This window comes from Montipora foliosa, chromosome 6 (assembly GCF_036669935.1).
Source record: "Montipora foliosa isolate CH-2021 chromosome 6, ASM3666993v2, whole genome shotgun sequence".
Classification (NCBI taxonomy): domain Eukaryota; kingdom Metazoa; phylum Cnidaria; class Anthozoa; order Scleractinia; family Acroporidae; genus Montipora; species Montipora foliosa.
The window spans coordinates 32594519-32609518 of record NC_090874.1 but is presented as its reverse complement, the minus strand read 5'-3'; the positions used below and the strand labels follow the sequence as shown (position 1 = coordinate 32609518).

At 41.0% G+C, this 15000-nt stretch overlaps 3 protein-coding genes across 3 annotated transcripts in view; 1 reads left to right on the top strand and 2 right to left on the bottom strand.

Annotated features, from left to right (window-relative positions):
- Positions 1-2666, top strand: part of LOC138007150 (uncharacterized) — a 17879-nt gene extending 15213 nt beyond the window's left edge. The window contains exons 11-12 of the mRNA XM_068853900.1: positions 956-1025; positions 1873-2666. Of these exons, the coding sequence (XP_068710001.1) occupies positions 956-1025; positions 1873-1974 (172 nt within the window). The 3' untranslated portion in view covers positions 1975-2666. The remainder of the gene's footprint in view (positions 1-955; positions 1026-1872) is intronic.
- A 1457-nt stretch (positions 2667-4123) lies between these two features.
- On the bottom strand, positions 4124-5056 carry LOC138005420 (lysophosphatidic acid receptor 3-like). Its single transcript, XM_068851651.1, has one exon. It carries the CDS (start codon positions 5054-5056, stop codon positions 4124-4126), a length of 933 nt encoding a protein of 310 aa, XP_068707752.1.
- Positions 5057-8917: 3861 nt separating this feature from the next.
- On the bottom strand, positions 8918-11434 carry LOC138007152 (uncharacterized). The gene is made up of 2 exons (XM_068853903.1): positions 11343-11434; positions 8918-11197 (listed from the first exon to the last, which is right to left on the bottom strand). The coding sequence occupies exon 2, from the start codon at positions 11130-11132 to the stop codon at positions 9741-9743; it is 1392 nt and encodes a 463-aa protein (XP_068710004.1). The 5' UTR covers positions 11133-11197; positions 11343-11434; the 3' UTR covers positions 8918-9740.
- Positions 11435-15000: the final 3566 nt, after the last annotated feature.

The window sequence follows — 15000 nt, the reverse complement described above, 5'->3', positions numbered from 1 at the left end:
GATTTGTTTTCTCCCCACTTCAACAGCAATTGCCTTATGCTAAGTGTGCTCCGTTTGCAAACAGCCATTCTTCTCCCCGGGCCCTCGACTCATTACGTACGATAATACTTATCAGCGGGGGCAGCTGTAAATGTAAATGTACGCTTAGTTGACCGCTCCCTACAAGGGCTTTTCAGGATCAACCGGCTCAACGGGATCGGACCGAATGCATGTGAAGGCGCCCACGGCTGCCGCCGTACAATCTATGTTTGATCTCGGAGCACCGCAGACCCAGCCAGATGTAATTGACTGCGAGTCGATTTTGAGGAGCGAGGAAAACCGGAGAACCCGGAGAAAAACCCTCGGAGTCAGGTTATATTGGACGGAATCTCAACCCACATACGAGTTCAACCTGGGTCACAGAGATGGGAAACACGGTTGATGACCACTAAACCACCCTGACTGTAGTGTCAACTATTTATTTCAGTGTTCAGTGTTATTATCATCATATGATGCTTTAGACTCCAATTCTTTAGACCGAGAACATCTCCTCAACACTAGGCTTCCGCCTGAAGTTCTACGCCGGACTAGTAGAGCAAGCGTGTAATTAAGCATAGCTTTTGCAAAGCTAAGGAAAGGGAGTACAAAAGGGCATTCAAATCCCAAAGTGTGTCTCTGTTACGATATTTTTATAGCCTCAACTTGTTTTGACTAGTTTTGATTCAGTTTATTCGTGAACAATTTTTTTTTCTGGTCGACCTGAGCCCAAGGGAATCCCGGCACATCAATCAAACAATTTCATGTTTGAAAACGCTTCAATCCAAGTAAATAAACATTGATACTTCTAGTCACGGGGTCTTAGACGCGTTTAAAGGGATGTCATAGGGTGTTGTGTAACGAACTAATCTTACAACGATTGAAAAGTACACGATGAAATGAGTCCAGAAAATAATCTCATCTGTTGTTCATGGTATAGAGGTGATAACGAGGTGAGAGGCAAGTTGGACGGGCCCTTACTGCTCATGCTCAATGAGTTACGAAAAGAGGTGAGTTTGTTCAATCTCGTCCCCAGAGTCCGCTTTTCTTTTGGTGAGCACCAAGAACACGGACGCTGGCCACTTTCAATTTATGCGCAGTCGCAGTGAAGGTCCATATTTGCAACCGTTGTCAACCACTGTTGTTTCAAATTTCTGAGCGTGCGTAGACGAGCCGGAAGTCCGTGATTTGCGGACTTCCTGCCTTGGAAGTGGCCAGAGTCCGTGTTCTTGGTGTTGACCAAAAGAAAAGAGGACTTCGGCGACGAGATTGAGTTTGCTAAAAGAGAATTGTCTTACTTTTATGATTTGCAAGGTACAAGAGTGGAAAATACTTTCGACAGCGGTAAATATATATAAGTTAATTAGCGATCTCCTCGTCTAGATCTGCAAGTAATTTTCTTTTTTCTTAACAATGGATAACGCCGTGTGAATTAATTAAAGTCGTCCTCGGTTTGTGCCGTTAATCTGCGGGGAACGATTTGCAAATAGAGAGAAAAATATTTTGAGAAGCGGAAATGTTAAGACGTATGTTTGTAAAATTTGCGTGTTAGTATACTAAAATTTCACTTTATTTTAGCAATTGTCACCTTATGCCAGTCCTCTTCCATGTTTTCCGCTCTCAATATCATGCACCAGCCAAGTTCTCATCCTCACAGAATTTTCAATAGAGTAGGCACTACGCACTAAACAACTAAGGTAAAATGCACTGCTCCGAGGGAATTGAAAACCAACAGATAAAAAAAAAAGAGGTATATTTTCTTTCAACTTAAGTAGTGTACGCGCATTTTAAGAAGAATTTATATACAAGAGCACAACATACACTGTCAAGAATAAAGTGTTTTTTCCTTCTTTCTAGAGCCCGGAATACTTTTACAATTCCGTCAAAACAGACCTCGGTTTCCCGACCGTGATTGAAGTCTTGCAATTCAGCAAAGAACTGAAGGAATTGCTTAGTTAGCCGCAAATTTTCGATCGAGTGGTCTCGTAAATTCAGTACAAGAGCACAACGAGCCATGAACATTGGAAGGAGAGACCAACGAGAGGCTGAAGTGCGTGGCGAGCGGCTTGTGGAGGGAAATCCGAGCGGTGTAAAAGTCAACCGTCAATGTACTACATTACTGAATTCAGAGTAGCAAACACAGCGGTTGAGCTTTGCTCAGGTATCTGTAAGAAGGATTAGCTAAAAGCCTAAAACGACCTCTGTCAGGTTGCCTTTCTTTAAACGCAGGTGGTCTCTTGTGGGCATCTATAGCTGTAATGTAAGACTTTTAATTAAACGGTCACTCATGGGAGCTAACAGAAAAAAAACCCTGAAAATTGAAAAAAAGTAAGCCTTGCAGAAGGCCGTCACGGTTGCTCATTAGATTTGGTTGTTTAGGAAAAGTTCTGATCTCGCGGAAACCCTGGTATTAGCAAAACGAGTACGAGTTCTTCAATCTAAGGATTAAATCCCATTCGCCTCCAGTATAGCCTCACAATAACTAAAACCGAGTTTGTACAATAAAGACTTTGGTTGCTGCTTTTTTTTTTTAATTTCCTGGTGGATTGACGTACTGACTGAACTATTGATTGGTTGATTGGTTGATTCGGTGATTGGCTGATATTGTTGAAAAAAAAAAATGATATTCTTGTATCCAGGTGTGACGCGAGTGAATTTTCCCTCGGTGATGCGACGAAGCGAAAAAAGGAAAATACTGAAAGCTGTCACACTCCAAAACCCGCAACAACTTGAAAGTTAAGAAGATAAAGATTAATTTAGCCCAACTATCAAGTTCGCCTTAATTACTTTCAACGTTATAAACTTAAAGCTCAGTGCTGAATAACCGAATGTAAACTAACGTCTAATGCGCCGATCAACTCGAAACTTCAACATTCCCCTTCCCCGGGGCAAAGCCCGAGCATTTGAACTTTTGAAGATTGGATCTTTCAAATTCCCGCCTCCTCGGGCCAAAATGGTGTTCAAATGCCCTACCCTATCATCGGATTTGTCTGTCTTACCCTACTAAAGAACAATCGTCGTCGGCTCCTGCCGTCTTTTATAAAGACCTTTTGAAGACCTTTTTTGTAAGCCAATCGCTCACATATGCTACATCTCTTCCATCTCGTCCTGACACTTCCGGTTCAATTTTCCCCCCCACGCAGGCAAAGGTCAAATTCCCCACTCCCCGGGCACAGATGATAGTCAAATACCCCGGGTTTGCCCGGTCGGGGTGGGATTTCGATTTTATCGGCGCATAAAAAGTTGAGGTTAAATGGTATGTAAATATTTACAATACCCAGATCCTTCAATCGTTGCAGTTACGCTGATAGTCGTGGCCGCAATCAGAAGACTCTCTGGTATTCCGACTCCCAAACTGAGCTCCACTTCTCATCGTTTGCTGCTGTACTTGACACCCGATCTTAAATTTCCCTCTCTCTCCACCTTTACTACCTTTATATATTGAGACCCTGAGTTCTGGATCTCTGCATTTCCCTTCTTTCAAGATTTTTACAATATCGTGTTCCTCTTTGTCCTTATTTGTTTTTTCCTCTTGCGTTTCTTTCTTTTCAACAATTGAACCCCAAAACCGCCGACCAACTGGTCAGAGACGTTTGGCAAAACTATCTTTATAGACACTCCCATCAAAATTACTGCAACTGACTAAATTACTTAAAACGAATTCGAATGCTTCTGTACCTGGGCGACTCTTTCGACAACGTGGCCGAATAGTAAGAGCTCTTACTTTGAGATCCGAAGGTGGTAGTTCCTGGTTCAGATTTTCATACGCTGTTGTAAACAGCCACTGAACCGATTACACGAGGCTTCATACACTTCAGAAACAACCTATTGTAAGTCAACGATGCTTAGGTCTATGAATAATTAACAGTATTACTTGCACCGGACGCAATGAAAAAGAGAGAATTTCGGGATGAATAACTGCTAACGATAGAGGATTTTGATCAGGAGAACTGAGCTTTCCTCGACGTGATTCCTCTTCATTCGGTGCTTTTTTTTTCACTCTCGAAGAAAGTGATTCATTGATCTATTCACGACTCAGTAATTAACTGAGCGATCGATGCTTTTTTTTAATATCAGTTGTATCGTTTAGTCTTCATTGTAATTAATCCTAAGGATTCACCGAAGCATTCCTTGAAAACAGTTTCGACACCATCGTTCTCATCTCTTTATCTCGCCAGAAGTAAATGAGTGGATTAAGAAGCGAATTTAGCATAGCGAACATCCGAGCCCAGTCCGAAAAGTGTTCCGATTTTGCCAAAGGAAGTCTGTAGACTATTGATAACATAAGTAATATTGTAGGAAGAAAACAGAGAACAACAGCGCTAACGACCAAAACAGTTGTCTTGAAAGCTTTCTTTTCCCTCAAAAACCTTTCCCTTTCTTGTCGATTGACAAGCTGAGTTTTAATTCGCTTTTTGTGACGGAGTGTTTCGCGGTACAAAATCGCGCAGGAAATTGCAATGAAGATTATACAGGATGGCACCAGAGTAGTCAATGTAAAAAGTCCCAGGTTGCTTGTTATATACCTTAGACCCCATGTACTCAACGCAATGGCCCAAAAGACGGAGACACATATCTTGATGTTCTTTACTGTGATTATGAAGGAGTAATGAATGGTAAACTTGATAGCTACAAGCCTCTCGAAAGTTACTAGCATCAGATGAAGCAAGGAATTGACAACACTTGTCACTGAAGCTCGATCGAGGAAGTGAAAACGCAACGATTTAGCCATGCTCTCGCTACCAAACAGCTTAAATGTTTCGAACAGGATGAACGCTGGTATTAATGTGAGGCCAATGAAGGCGTCGGTTGTTGCTAAACAAGCCAGCAAGATATTGGGTTTGCTTTGAAGTCGTGGTCTTTTTTTCACGGCCAAGATCACCAAGATGTTGAGCAGAACGGTCAATGGACAGGTAAAAATAGTTAGGATGATACGCACTATTAATCCGATCTTGTCTGCGAGATGAAGCTCCGAGTCTTCTTCTATGGTGTGATTTGAAGACGTGCAGTTAAAATTGCAGAGCGCGGACACGTTCGTCATGCTGTATCTTAAGCAGTCGTAGTATCAAGATGGCCCTGAAACATGAGGAGCTTAACTTGGGTCAGGAATGTGGGTCCCCGCTGTTAAGGTAAAAAAAAATTACCAAAATCTCAGTGGGAGTTGTAACAAGACTCGCACTAAAAAGGCAGAGCAAGAGACAAAGGGAGAGAGAGGTGTTAATCTCGACACATTTGTTGGGCCGACTTCGTCATGAAGTTTTTAACGACGACAAATATCTCAAATTACTTTAAATTAATTTTGAGTGACGTGTCAAAATAGTCCAGAGGCACAATAAATCAATCTGGAATATTTTCTAAAACACGGTTTACAACGGCCAGCATCATGCAATTAAAACATGGAAAATTATTTCTTTATTCTCTTTATTTCAAATTAATTTAAACACAGGCAAATTATATCGTAACTTTCCCGGCTACCGAGATGCAACTTGTTTTGCCTGGCATACACTTTTCTCAACAGCAACGGTGAATTGGTTCTTTTCTGATTTTAAAGCAAACCATTTTTAAGTTTTATACTTATGGAACTCGATAACTGAGGAATAAAACTCAACAGCTATTACACCTTCGAACATCTGCTTCCCTAGTTCACCGGTTAAATATGAAAAGTTAGTGATGTATTGTTGTAATTGTTAATTTAAAAACAGGCAAATTATTTCCTAACTTTCAGGCTACCGAGATGCAACTTGTTTTGCCTGGCATACACTTTTCTCAACAGCAACGGTGAATTGGTTCTTTTCTGATTTTAAAGCAATCCATTTTTAAGTTTTATTCTTATGGAACTCGACACCCTGCTAGCACAGCCTTTCTTTTGGTTGCTCGATTTTGGCGTTCTCGAGAAAGGCTCTGCATGAATCGAGTAAGATCTTTATTGAATATGCGCTGCATGTTGCCAGGATACAGTCTCGAACCCAAGCCTAATATGCCAGATCTCGCCGCCATCTTGGTTTTTCATGGTTCAGCGGGCTCAATTATAACTATCGGTTTTGTCACTAAACGGACGCTCGCACTGGAAAAACCGGTTTGACGAGAGAAAACAAGATTGACTAGTCCAGAAGTTCGGGCTGCGGCGGCTTCAAAGAGTTGACGCGATTCGGGCAGAGCCTACTTTTCTCCTCCTCAGTAAAGAAAAAGACAAAAAGAGGCTCTGCTCGCAGGGTGGGAACTCGATAACTGAGGAATAAAACTCAACAGCTATTACACCTTCGAACCTCTGCTTTCCTAATTCTCCGGTTAAACATGAAACGTTAGTGATGTATTGGTGTATTTGTTAATTTAAACAAAGGCAAATTATTTTGTCAGTTAACTTTCAGGCTACCGAGATGCAACTTGTTTTGCCTGGCATAAACTTTTCTCAACAGCAACGGTGAATTGGTTCTTTTCTGATTTTAAAGCAATCCATTTTTAAGTTTCATACTTATGGAACTCGATAAATAAGGAATAAAATTCAACAGCTATTACACGTTCGAACATCTGCTTCCCTAATTCTCCGGTTAAACATGAAACGTTAGTGATGTATTGGTGTATTTGTTAATTAAAAAACAGGCAAATTATTTCTTAACTTTCAGGCTACCGAGATGCAACTTGTTTTGCCTGGCATACACTTTTTTCAACTGCAACGGTGAATTGGTTCTTTTCTGATTTTAAAGCAAACCATTTTTAAGTTTTATACTTATGGAACTCGAGAACTGAGGAATAAAACTCAACAGCTATTACACTCCTTCGAACATCTGCTTAGCTAATTCTCCGGTTAAACATGAAAGAGGGTGCTAATGGGGGTACCCAATTGTCAGTTAACTACTAATTTTTCGGCTAATTGTCAGTTAACTACTATTTTTTTGGCCAATTGTCAGTTAACTACTAATTTTAGTTATATATTAACTTTTATTATCTCAGCGATAATAATTGATTCACAACTCGAATTTTCTTTACTTCAAAACGTAACTGGTAACTAGGTAAAGGATTCTTCAGATAAAATTTGATGACCTCACCTGCGCTAGAACCACTTTTTAAAATTTTGCCATCATCCGAAGACTGCTCCAAAAATACTTCATCCTCATCAAATCCAGAAAACAACCCCCACGAAACGAATCACTGCAATCGGTTCCGCTCTGGTCTAGCGATTCCCCGGCTCAGTTGAATTAATGCCTGGGCCCAGATCCATTTTATAAAAATAAGTGAGGAGGTGGTCTAACTATTTATCCATTTTATGTAACACGAAATATCTTTGGGACATCGTTAGCAGCAATAAAATGTGAAACCTTAACTGCTATTTAAAATGATATGTTATCACGTGACATGTCAAAGTTATTTTTAACAGAGAAATATCTTCTCAGCTAAACAGCAACACTTTTTTCCATTTTCTGGTGGCTGGATTTACCTTGATGATGTTAACACTATTAGGTACATTAAATGATTTCTGTGCCTGGAATTTCAAGATAATTTTAAATAAATGTCCGAAAAAAGAAATCACTTGCCATAGCCGATTGGGCACTAGTGCAAAATGCCGTCTTTTTCCAAAACTAAGGACACATTTAACAAAGGCCAAGCACAGTTCGTTTTCTTTTACCATTTTGACTAATCTAATAGTAGCGAAGTGAAATAAATTTTAGCATAAACTGTTGCCATTTTTTGTTTTGAGTTTTGTGGCCGTAGCAAGTCACGTGACCTCATTTGCAAACGTCATCCACATCAATACAAAAACTTTTGTGACGTTATTAGTCTGCGAAAGTCTTAGATTGTTGTTACCAAATCTTCAGAAGTTAGACCGCCCCCTTACTTTTTCGCGCAATAATGTGGGCCACCATGCCTTAATTTACTCGAGGGCAACAATGAGAAATGTGGTCCACTCTTCCGCACCAAACATTTGTCATCCCCAGGTGGCCTGAATCTCAGATTGCCACGCCTGAAGCATGGAGATATCCGCGCCCGTCCTACGAAGCGAGCGAGGTGGGTATTGGGTAAAAATCAAGATGGCGCAAAATAAGGAATTTACGTGACAAAAATCCAAGATGGCAGCCAAAGTTGAGTTTGCTGAAACGCTTCGACCTGCTTTACAGCGTGCTAAATCTGACTGTTTATCCAAAATTTCAACTGGGGATGGAATCAAAAAAGTGAGTGACTTCTTTCGAGAGCTTGATGGTGCCGTGGGAGTCTTGGACCATAAATACAACGAGCGTTCCAGAGATCGAGAGATACAACGACTGTTGCCTTCACAAGGAATGGTAGCTAGGGCCTTAAGAAAGATTCACATAAAAATTATTCGCCGCCTCAGTTCAAGACCGAGATTAGCTAATCCATGGACCGGTGAATTTACTGTGGACATGCCCAAGGAGGTGATGGAATGCATCTCAAAAAATATCTTGGACCGTACAAATTTCGGTCATGAATTTAGTGAAACGAACTCTCAATTGTTTTACAAAATCATTGATTTTCGAAAGGCAAAATATTTATTCAGAAGAATGGACATTGATGGGGTTGAAGTGGAGCTTCAGAACATTCTAAAAAAACAAATAAATCGTGAACAGGAGAGGTGTGAGGTGATTGTTTCAGATGAGAAGCCACTGGAGTTGAAGTTTCATAAGAAAAATGAAGTTCTGACCGTGAAATTTCACTATGGCTACTGGAACATGGACGGTGTGCCATAACACTAGATCTAAGACATTACTATTATTATTATTATTATTATTATTATTATTATTATTATTATTATTATTATTATTATTAAAAGTAGGATTTTAACACCCAGGGAGCAGGGTTGACGAAGTGGTGAGAGCACTCGCCTTCCACAAATGTGGTCTGGGATCGATGTTTGTTGATTCTCTCTACTCTGCTTCAAGAGGTTTTCCCCGTACTCCAGCTTTCTCCAACATTTTATATGCATTGTTGTGATTCAATCAGTTGTTGCTGTACATCATGATCAAAATCATAACTATTAAATTATAGTTTATTGTTCAATTTCAAAACCATCAGTCAATTAAGTTAATTGACATTGCAATTTATTCATATATTAGATATACTATAAGCTCTTTTCCTATGATCAATCTAGCAAAAAAATGCACAACCCATGTTTTTGTTTATAATGTGTCTTCCAGTGAATTCTCAGTCATACTCTGTTGCAAAGGGCATAATGATAACAATAACAATAACAATAACAATAATAATAATAATAATAATAATAATAATAATAATAATAATAATAATAATCTCTTTCTCTTAAAGTACTTGAGAACAGATTTCAAAGGGTGATCTTGAATGCAACTCCATGACTCCCTGGAGCAGTAATTATTTGAAGGCTTTGAGAGCAGCTACACTCAGTTTTCATTATTGCTACAGTTCTGTTTCATATGGAACAATGGTAGAGTGTCTAAGCTAGTAATCAGGATTTTATAGGTTTGACTACAAGGAACACTTAGAATTTTTCTGAGTTGAAAATTACCACTTGTACAATAATCACTTGAGCACAGAGGCTCAACTAATTGGGGAGACAGGAAATCAAATGAACTCAACACAAATTATATTACATTGTTATCTCTGATAACATTATTGAGAGTTGAATTGTTTCTACGAAAGTATAAGATATTAAAATAATATTTTCCATTTAATCAATAATTGCAACACTAAAAAATAGGAAATAAAGTCTATATATGTTTATACATATAACGAATTAACTATTTAAGAAACTGCTTGAGCTCATTGTTAACTTTTCCAGTAGCAACACTTTGCTTCACTAGCTTCATCAGGTTGTCTTTGCATATCGTGCAACCTTCATCAGCGACCTTTAACTTAGGCAGACCACAATAACAAAATCTGTCATCGTGGTCTTTAACCCTCTTGGGTATGTAAGACTCAGAACCTTTCTTTTTCTCTTGACGATAAATAACACTGTAGGGGTCCATCTCCCTAAGCCATAAGAGACAGACAAACCCATGACGGAACACAATCCACCACCTCATACTTTTCTTCACATTGCAAGTGTTCTCAACATACTTTGCCAGCTTGACATGTTTAGCCTCTCGACCCTGCATAGAGTTAAGGCCAAGCCCAAACCCAAGCTCCTCCAATAGTAGGTTGGTGTGATATGGAATGGCATAGCCCAGGGTCCACACAGTGGGATTCACCCCATCTAACAGGAGACGATTTGCTGTGAAATAGTTTTGGCACAATTTCTTCAAATCATCAACTTGCTGCTTGCTTACATCAACTCTGGAGTAAATGGCAGCAGCATCCCTGATTTGCACACCAATGAATGCTAGTGTGTGAAGCTTTAGGACAGACCCACTTGACAGCTTGTCTATCTGCAACAGTGCCTTAATTAGGTAAGCAAAGTTCCATGAAAATCTCTTGGATTCCAGACCAGTGAATCTGTAAGAAAAAGGGATTCCTTTCTTTCTCTTCTCACTAAACCACCTATTAAAGCTGTTGCAAAGTCTTCCACACTTTATGGTTTCTCGTAAACTCTTCAGAAATGCCACCAGTGCTGAGGAGTTTGGAAGGTCTGAGACCACTGTTGCTGTCTTCAGTTTAGCTTGGTCAGTGTACTGCATGGCCACTGTCAGGAGAGCTAAAAACCAATGCTGCCAGGCATTGTTAGTGTTGTGGAGTGGCTCAGCTTTAGCTAAATCCACATATTTGCCTAGAGAGGGGACAAATTCTTGCCTAGATTTCTCCTTGGCAATTAATTTGGTGACCTCTGATCTTTGTTTCCCATGAGGATCTTTAAGCTTGTCTTTAAACTTGGCAACTTTCTCTGCAACTTGAATCCGCTTGGAGTAATCCCATGGTTGCCAAGTTGCTTCTGGTCCACCAATTGAGCCACCAATAGTGGTTTTATCAGTTTGGTTCACATTAGCAAAGGGTGAAAAGTAAATGGCACAGTTATTAAGCTCGCCTGACATGGATGACAACCATTTCATGTCAGCTGGGATCAACTGGAATCTAAATTCAACCACATGGCCTTGGTCTGTAGTGAGTTTAGTTCCCTCTATACGCTTCATTTCTTCTACCAAATGCTTGGTGTATTGCTTCATCAAGGGAGTGTCTTCAGCACAATTAGCACCCATCAGAAGGTGGTTGTCGTTGCAGCTCTGCACCCTGTTTAGAAGGTTCAGAATGCTGACAAGGTATGCTATAAATTAAGAATTAAAATCATGAGGGACCATTTAACTAAAAAAAGTGGTCATCACTAGCTCCCACAAAAAATTAATGCTAAAGAAAGTATCCAAACAATAATATTTTAGAGACATTATTTTAAACTGCACTACTATACATACACTATGTAGAATCCCCGAAGAAGGTACGACTCGATGGACACGGATTAAACCACAACAAAACATATTTAATAATCCAACATGGCCTCCCCGCTTTTACGCACCCCTACATCATGTAGGACAGCATAAAATATACATCTGCGCTCTTCATGTAGACTTACACGAAACATCCTACATCCCTTTCCTTCTTCATAAAACAAGAAGACAAATATAACATTGTGAACTTAAACAACACTTAAAGAATCATCCTGACATCCGATGATCACACTAAAGTTAATGTTCAATAATAAATGTTCATTCTATAACAAAGTCCTCAAATCTTTTTGGTGCATGTCTTGTCCGCACTGGTCGTGGTGACTTCACAGGTGTGGCGTCGCTCTGCTTGATTTCATCCTTCTGACTCTGCTGCATTTCTCCCAGATCACTTGCAACATCTCCAACATCCACCTCTTGAGATGCTGATTTCTCCGGACCCTCTGGTTTCTCCCTTTCGTGGTACAACTTCACATGAGTGGTATTTCTTTTATACTGGGCCCCCTCAGGCGACTTGATCACAACACTGTTACCGCACTTGTCAATTAACTCGTATGGCTGGCTCTCAAACTGGGTGGTCCACTTATTTGCCCGAGGTTGCTTTAACAGGACTTTGTCTCCAGCCATCAGATTGCTTTCTTCAGCCTTACGCGTTCTGTCAGAGTATTCCTTCATTTTTATTTTCTTTTCTTGGTCTCGATCCCTTACGTCTTCATCTAGCTTTGCAGCCTGCCTCAAACCTGGAAGCTTTGTGCGCAATGTCCTTCCGAACAACAACTCTGATGGGCACACTCCTGTACTTGGATGGGGAGTATTTCGATAGGCAACTAAATACGTCTGTACGGCCTCTTTCCAGTCCTTTCCTTCCACTTGTGCGATCTGCATTCTTTCAAGAAGTGACCTGTTCTGACGTTCAATCTCTCCGTTCGCCTGGGGCCACAGCGGGGTGGTCCTCCTGTGCTTAATTCCATTGTCCTTTAAGAACATTTTAAAGGCTTCTGCCACAAAATGGGGACCATTATCACTCGTCACTGTGTATGGCAATCCATGAGTTGCAAACATCTTCTTTAGGCTGTTGATGGCCACCTCTGCTGTGTTTCTCTTTGAAATACTAATTTCTACATATCTACTGTAGTAGTCAGTCACCGCGAAGACATAGTCCCCTGATGGTAGTGGGCCCATGAAATCAATCGCGATATCCTGCCAGGGCCCTTGAGGCAATTCAGTCATATGAAGAGGTTCAGGATTACATAGTCCGCCCACAACTTGGCAACCATGACATGTCTTGCAAAAATTCTCAGCGTCCTTATGAATGCCTGGCCACCACACCTTTGTTCGTAGTCGCTGTTTCATTTTCACCAGTCCTTGATGTCCTTCATGGCCTAATTCAATCACTCTTCCTCTAAGTTTCTTTGGTACCACTATTCTTGTTCCTCTCAGGACAATATTTCCAAAAAGGCAAAGCTCATCTCGGATTGGCTTGTAACCAGGGCAATTAGAATTCTCCCAGTTTCCAGTCTTGATGCACTCTCGTAGGGTGTCTAACTCATCATCAACTGAAGATTCTCTTTCAATTACTTCAGCAGTCATGGCTTGTGGCACAGCAGTGTTCGCTACAAATCTGATGTACTCTTCAGCAACACTCCTTGACTCTTTTTCTTCAATCTTTGTAAGGCATGACAATGCATCTGCAATGTTCAGTTGCCCAGGCAAATATTTCACTGAAAATACATAAGGCTGCAACCGGAGAACCCATCGTTCAATTCTTGCTGAAGGCCTGGACCGTGTGGAATAAATGAATTCAAGAGGTTTGTGATCAGTCCATAGTTCAAATTCTATTCCATAAAGGTAAACGTGAAATTTCTCACAAGCCCACACAAGTCCCAATGCCTCCCTTTCAGTTTGCGAATAACGTCGCTCCACCTCAGAAAGTCCTCAACAACAAATTACCCGGTTCTCTCCTTTGTGCTCTTGAACCAAGACTGCCCCCAGACCCACTGGGCTTGCATCAGCAATAATCTTTGTCTTTGCACTGCGGTCAAAATAGCCTAAAGTCTCTGCCTGAGTTAACCTCCGTTTCAACTCTGCAAAGGCTGCCTGCTGCTCTGGACCAAACACAAACGGCTCTCCTTTCTTTGTCAGCCTCCTCAGTGGTTCTGCCACAGTTGCAAGGTCCGGGATGAATCTGGCATTGAAATTAACCAGGCCAAGAAAGCTTTTAACCTCTGACACACTCTGTGGTTCACAAGCCTCATTAACTGCTTTGACTTTTTCTTCAGTTGGACCAATGCCTTGACGAGATAGTACCAGGCCCATAAATGTGAGCTTCGGCATATGAAATACACATTTCTCCTTATTGAGAGTAAGACCCCTGTCCCTCAACCTGGTCAACACTTTTTCCAATCGCTTGTCATGCTCAGCTGTGTTATGACCATAAATGATATCATCTGAAATGTTTGCTGTTCCACTGCAATCTTGCAATACTTGTTGAATTACTTGCTGATATTTCTCTGGTGCAGACGTGATGCCAAACATCAGCCGCTTATATCGAAACAGGCCCTTGTGTGTTACGAAGGTTGTAATGCCACGTGACTCCTCGCTGAGCTCAATTTGATGGTAGCCCCACTTCAGATCCAATTTGCTGAAGACACTACCTTCTTGCATATCCTCCAAAACTTCGTCAATAGTGGGGATTGGATGCCTCTCGCGAATAATGGCTTTATTGGCACACCGCATGTCTACACACAATCTCACATCACCATTGGGCTTGGGCACCACCACAACAGGGCTTACCCATGGCGTTGGACCTTCAACTTTCTCAATAATATCTTCCTGGAGAAGTTCATCAAGTTTCTTTTCAATCTTCTCTCTCAAGCTAAATGCCGGCCGTCGTAATGGTTGTGCTACCGGCTGGACTTGCTGATCAATATGTAAGTTCAATTGAAAGTCATTCAATTTGCCAATTCCTGTGAACACATCTTTGTATCTAGTCATTAGCTCACTGTAATTGACCACACTGTTAACTGGAATGTTCAACTTCAGGACTCCTAACTCAGTGGCCGTTTCTCTTCCTAGAAGTGACTCCCCTTGACCCTTGACAACTGTGACTTCAGCTGACACACCCTTGTTTCCCATTGTGATATCCGCTGTAAATGTACCAATAACTTCAAGTGGGCTAACTGCTCCATAGGCGTACAGCTTCTTTGTGTTTTGCTGTGAGACACACCTGATATGGCATTTCTTCAGTTGTTCCCACGAGGCTTGACTAATGACATTCGCACTCGCGCCAGAATCGATGATCATCTCCACTGGGACACCTCCAATGTTGACTACTACCTTTCCTCCATGATCCCTACCAGCAATTGCAAACACATATTCGTCATCATCGTCATCACCACAGGCATCCTCCTGCATATACCGTACATCCGATTTTCCAGGAGTAGCTAGGAATTTTGTTTTGCATACATTTGTAAAATGTCCCACCTGTGAGCATTTTGTGCACGTTTTTCCTCTTGCTGGGCACTGGAGATCTCTGGCAAAATGACCCCTTCTTCCACATCGATAACACTCACTACTTGACTGTGTGCTGAACTTTCTATTGATCCTCCCAGGCAAGCTCTCACGGACT

Excerpts from the sequence above, each read along its gene's own strand:
- LOC138005420 (XM_068851651.1), bottom strand. The coding sequence starts at position 5,056 with ATGACGAACGTGTCCGCGCTCTGCAATTTTAACTGCACGTCTTCAAAT.
- LOC138007152 (XM_068853903.1), bottom strand. The coding sequence starts at position 11,132 with ATGGGTGCTAATTGTGCTGAAGACACTCCCTTGATGAAGCAATACACC.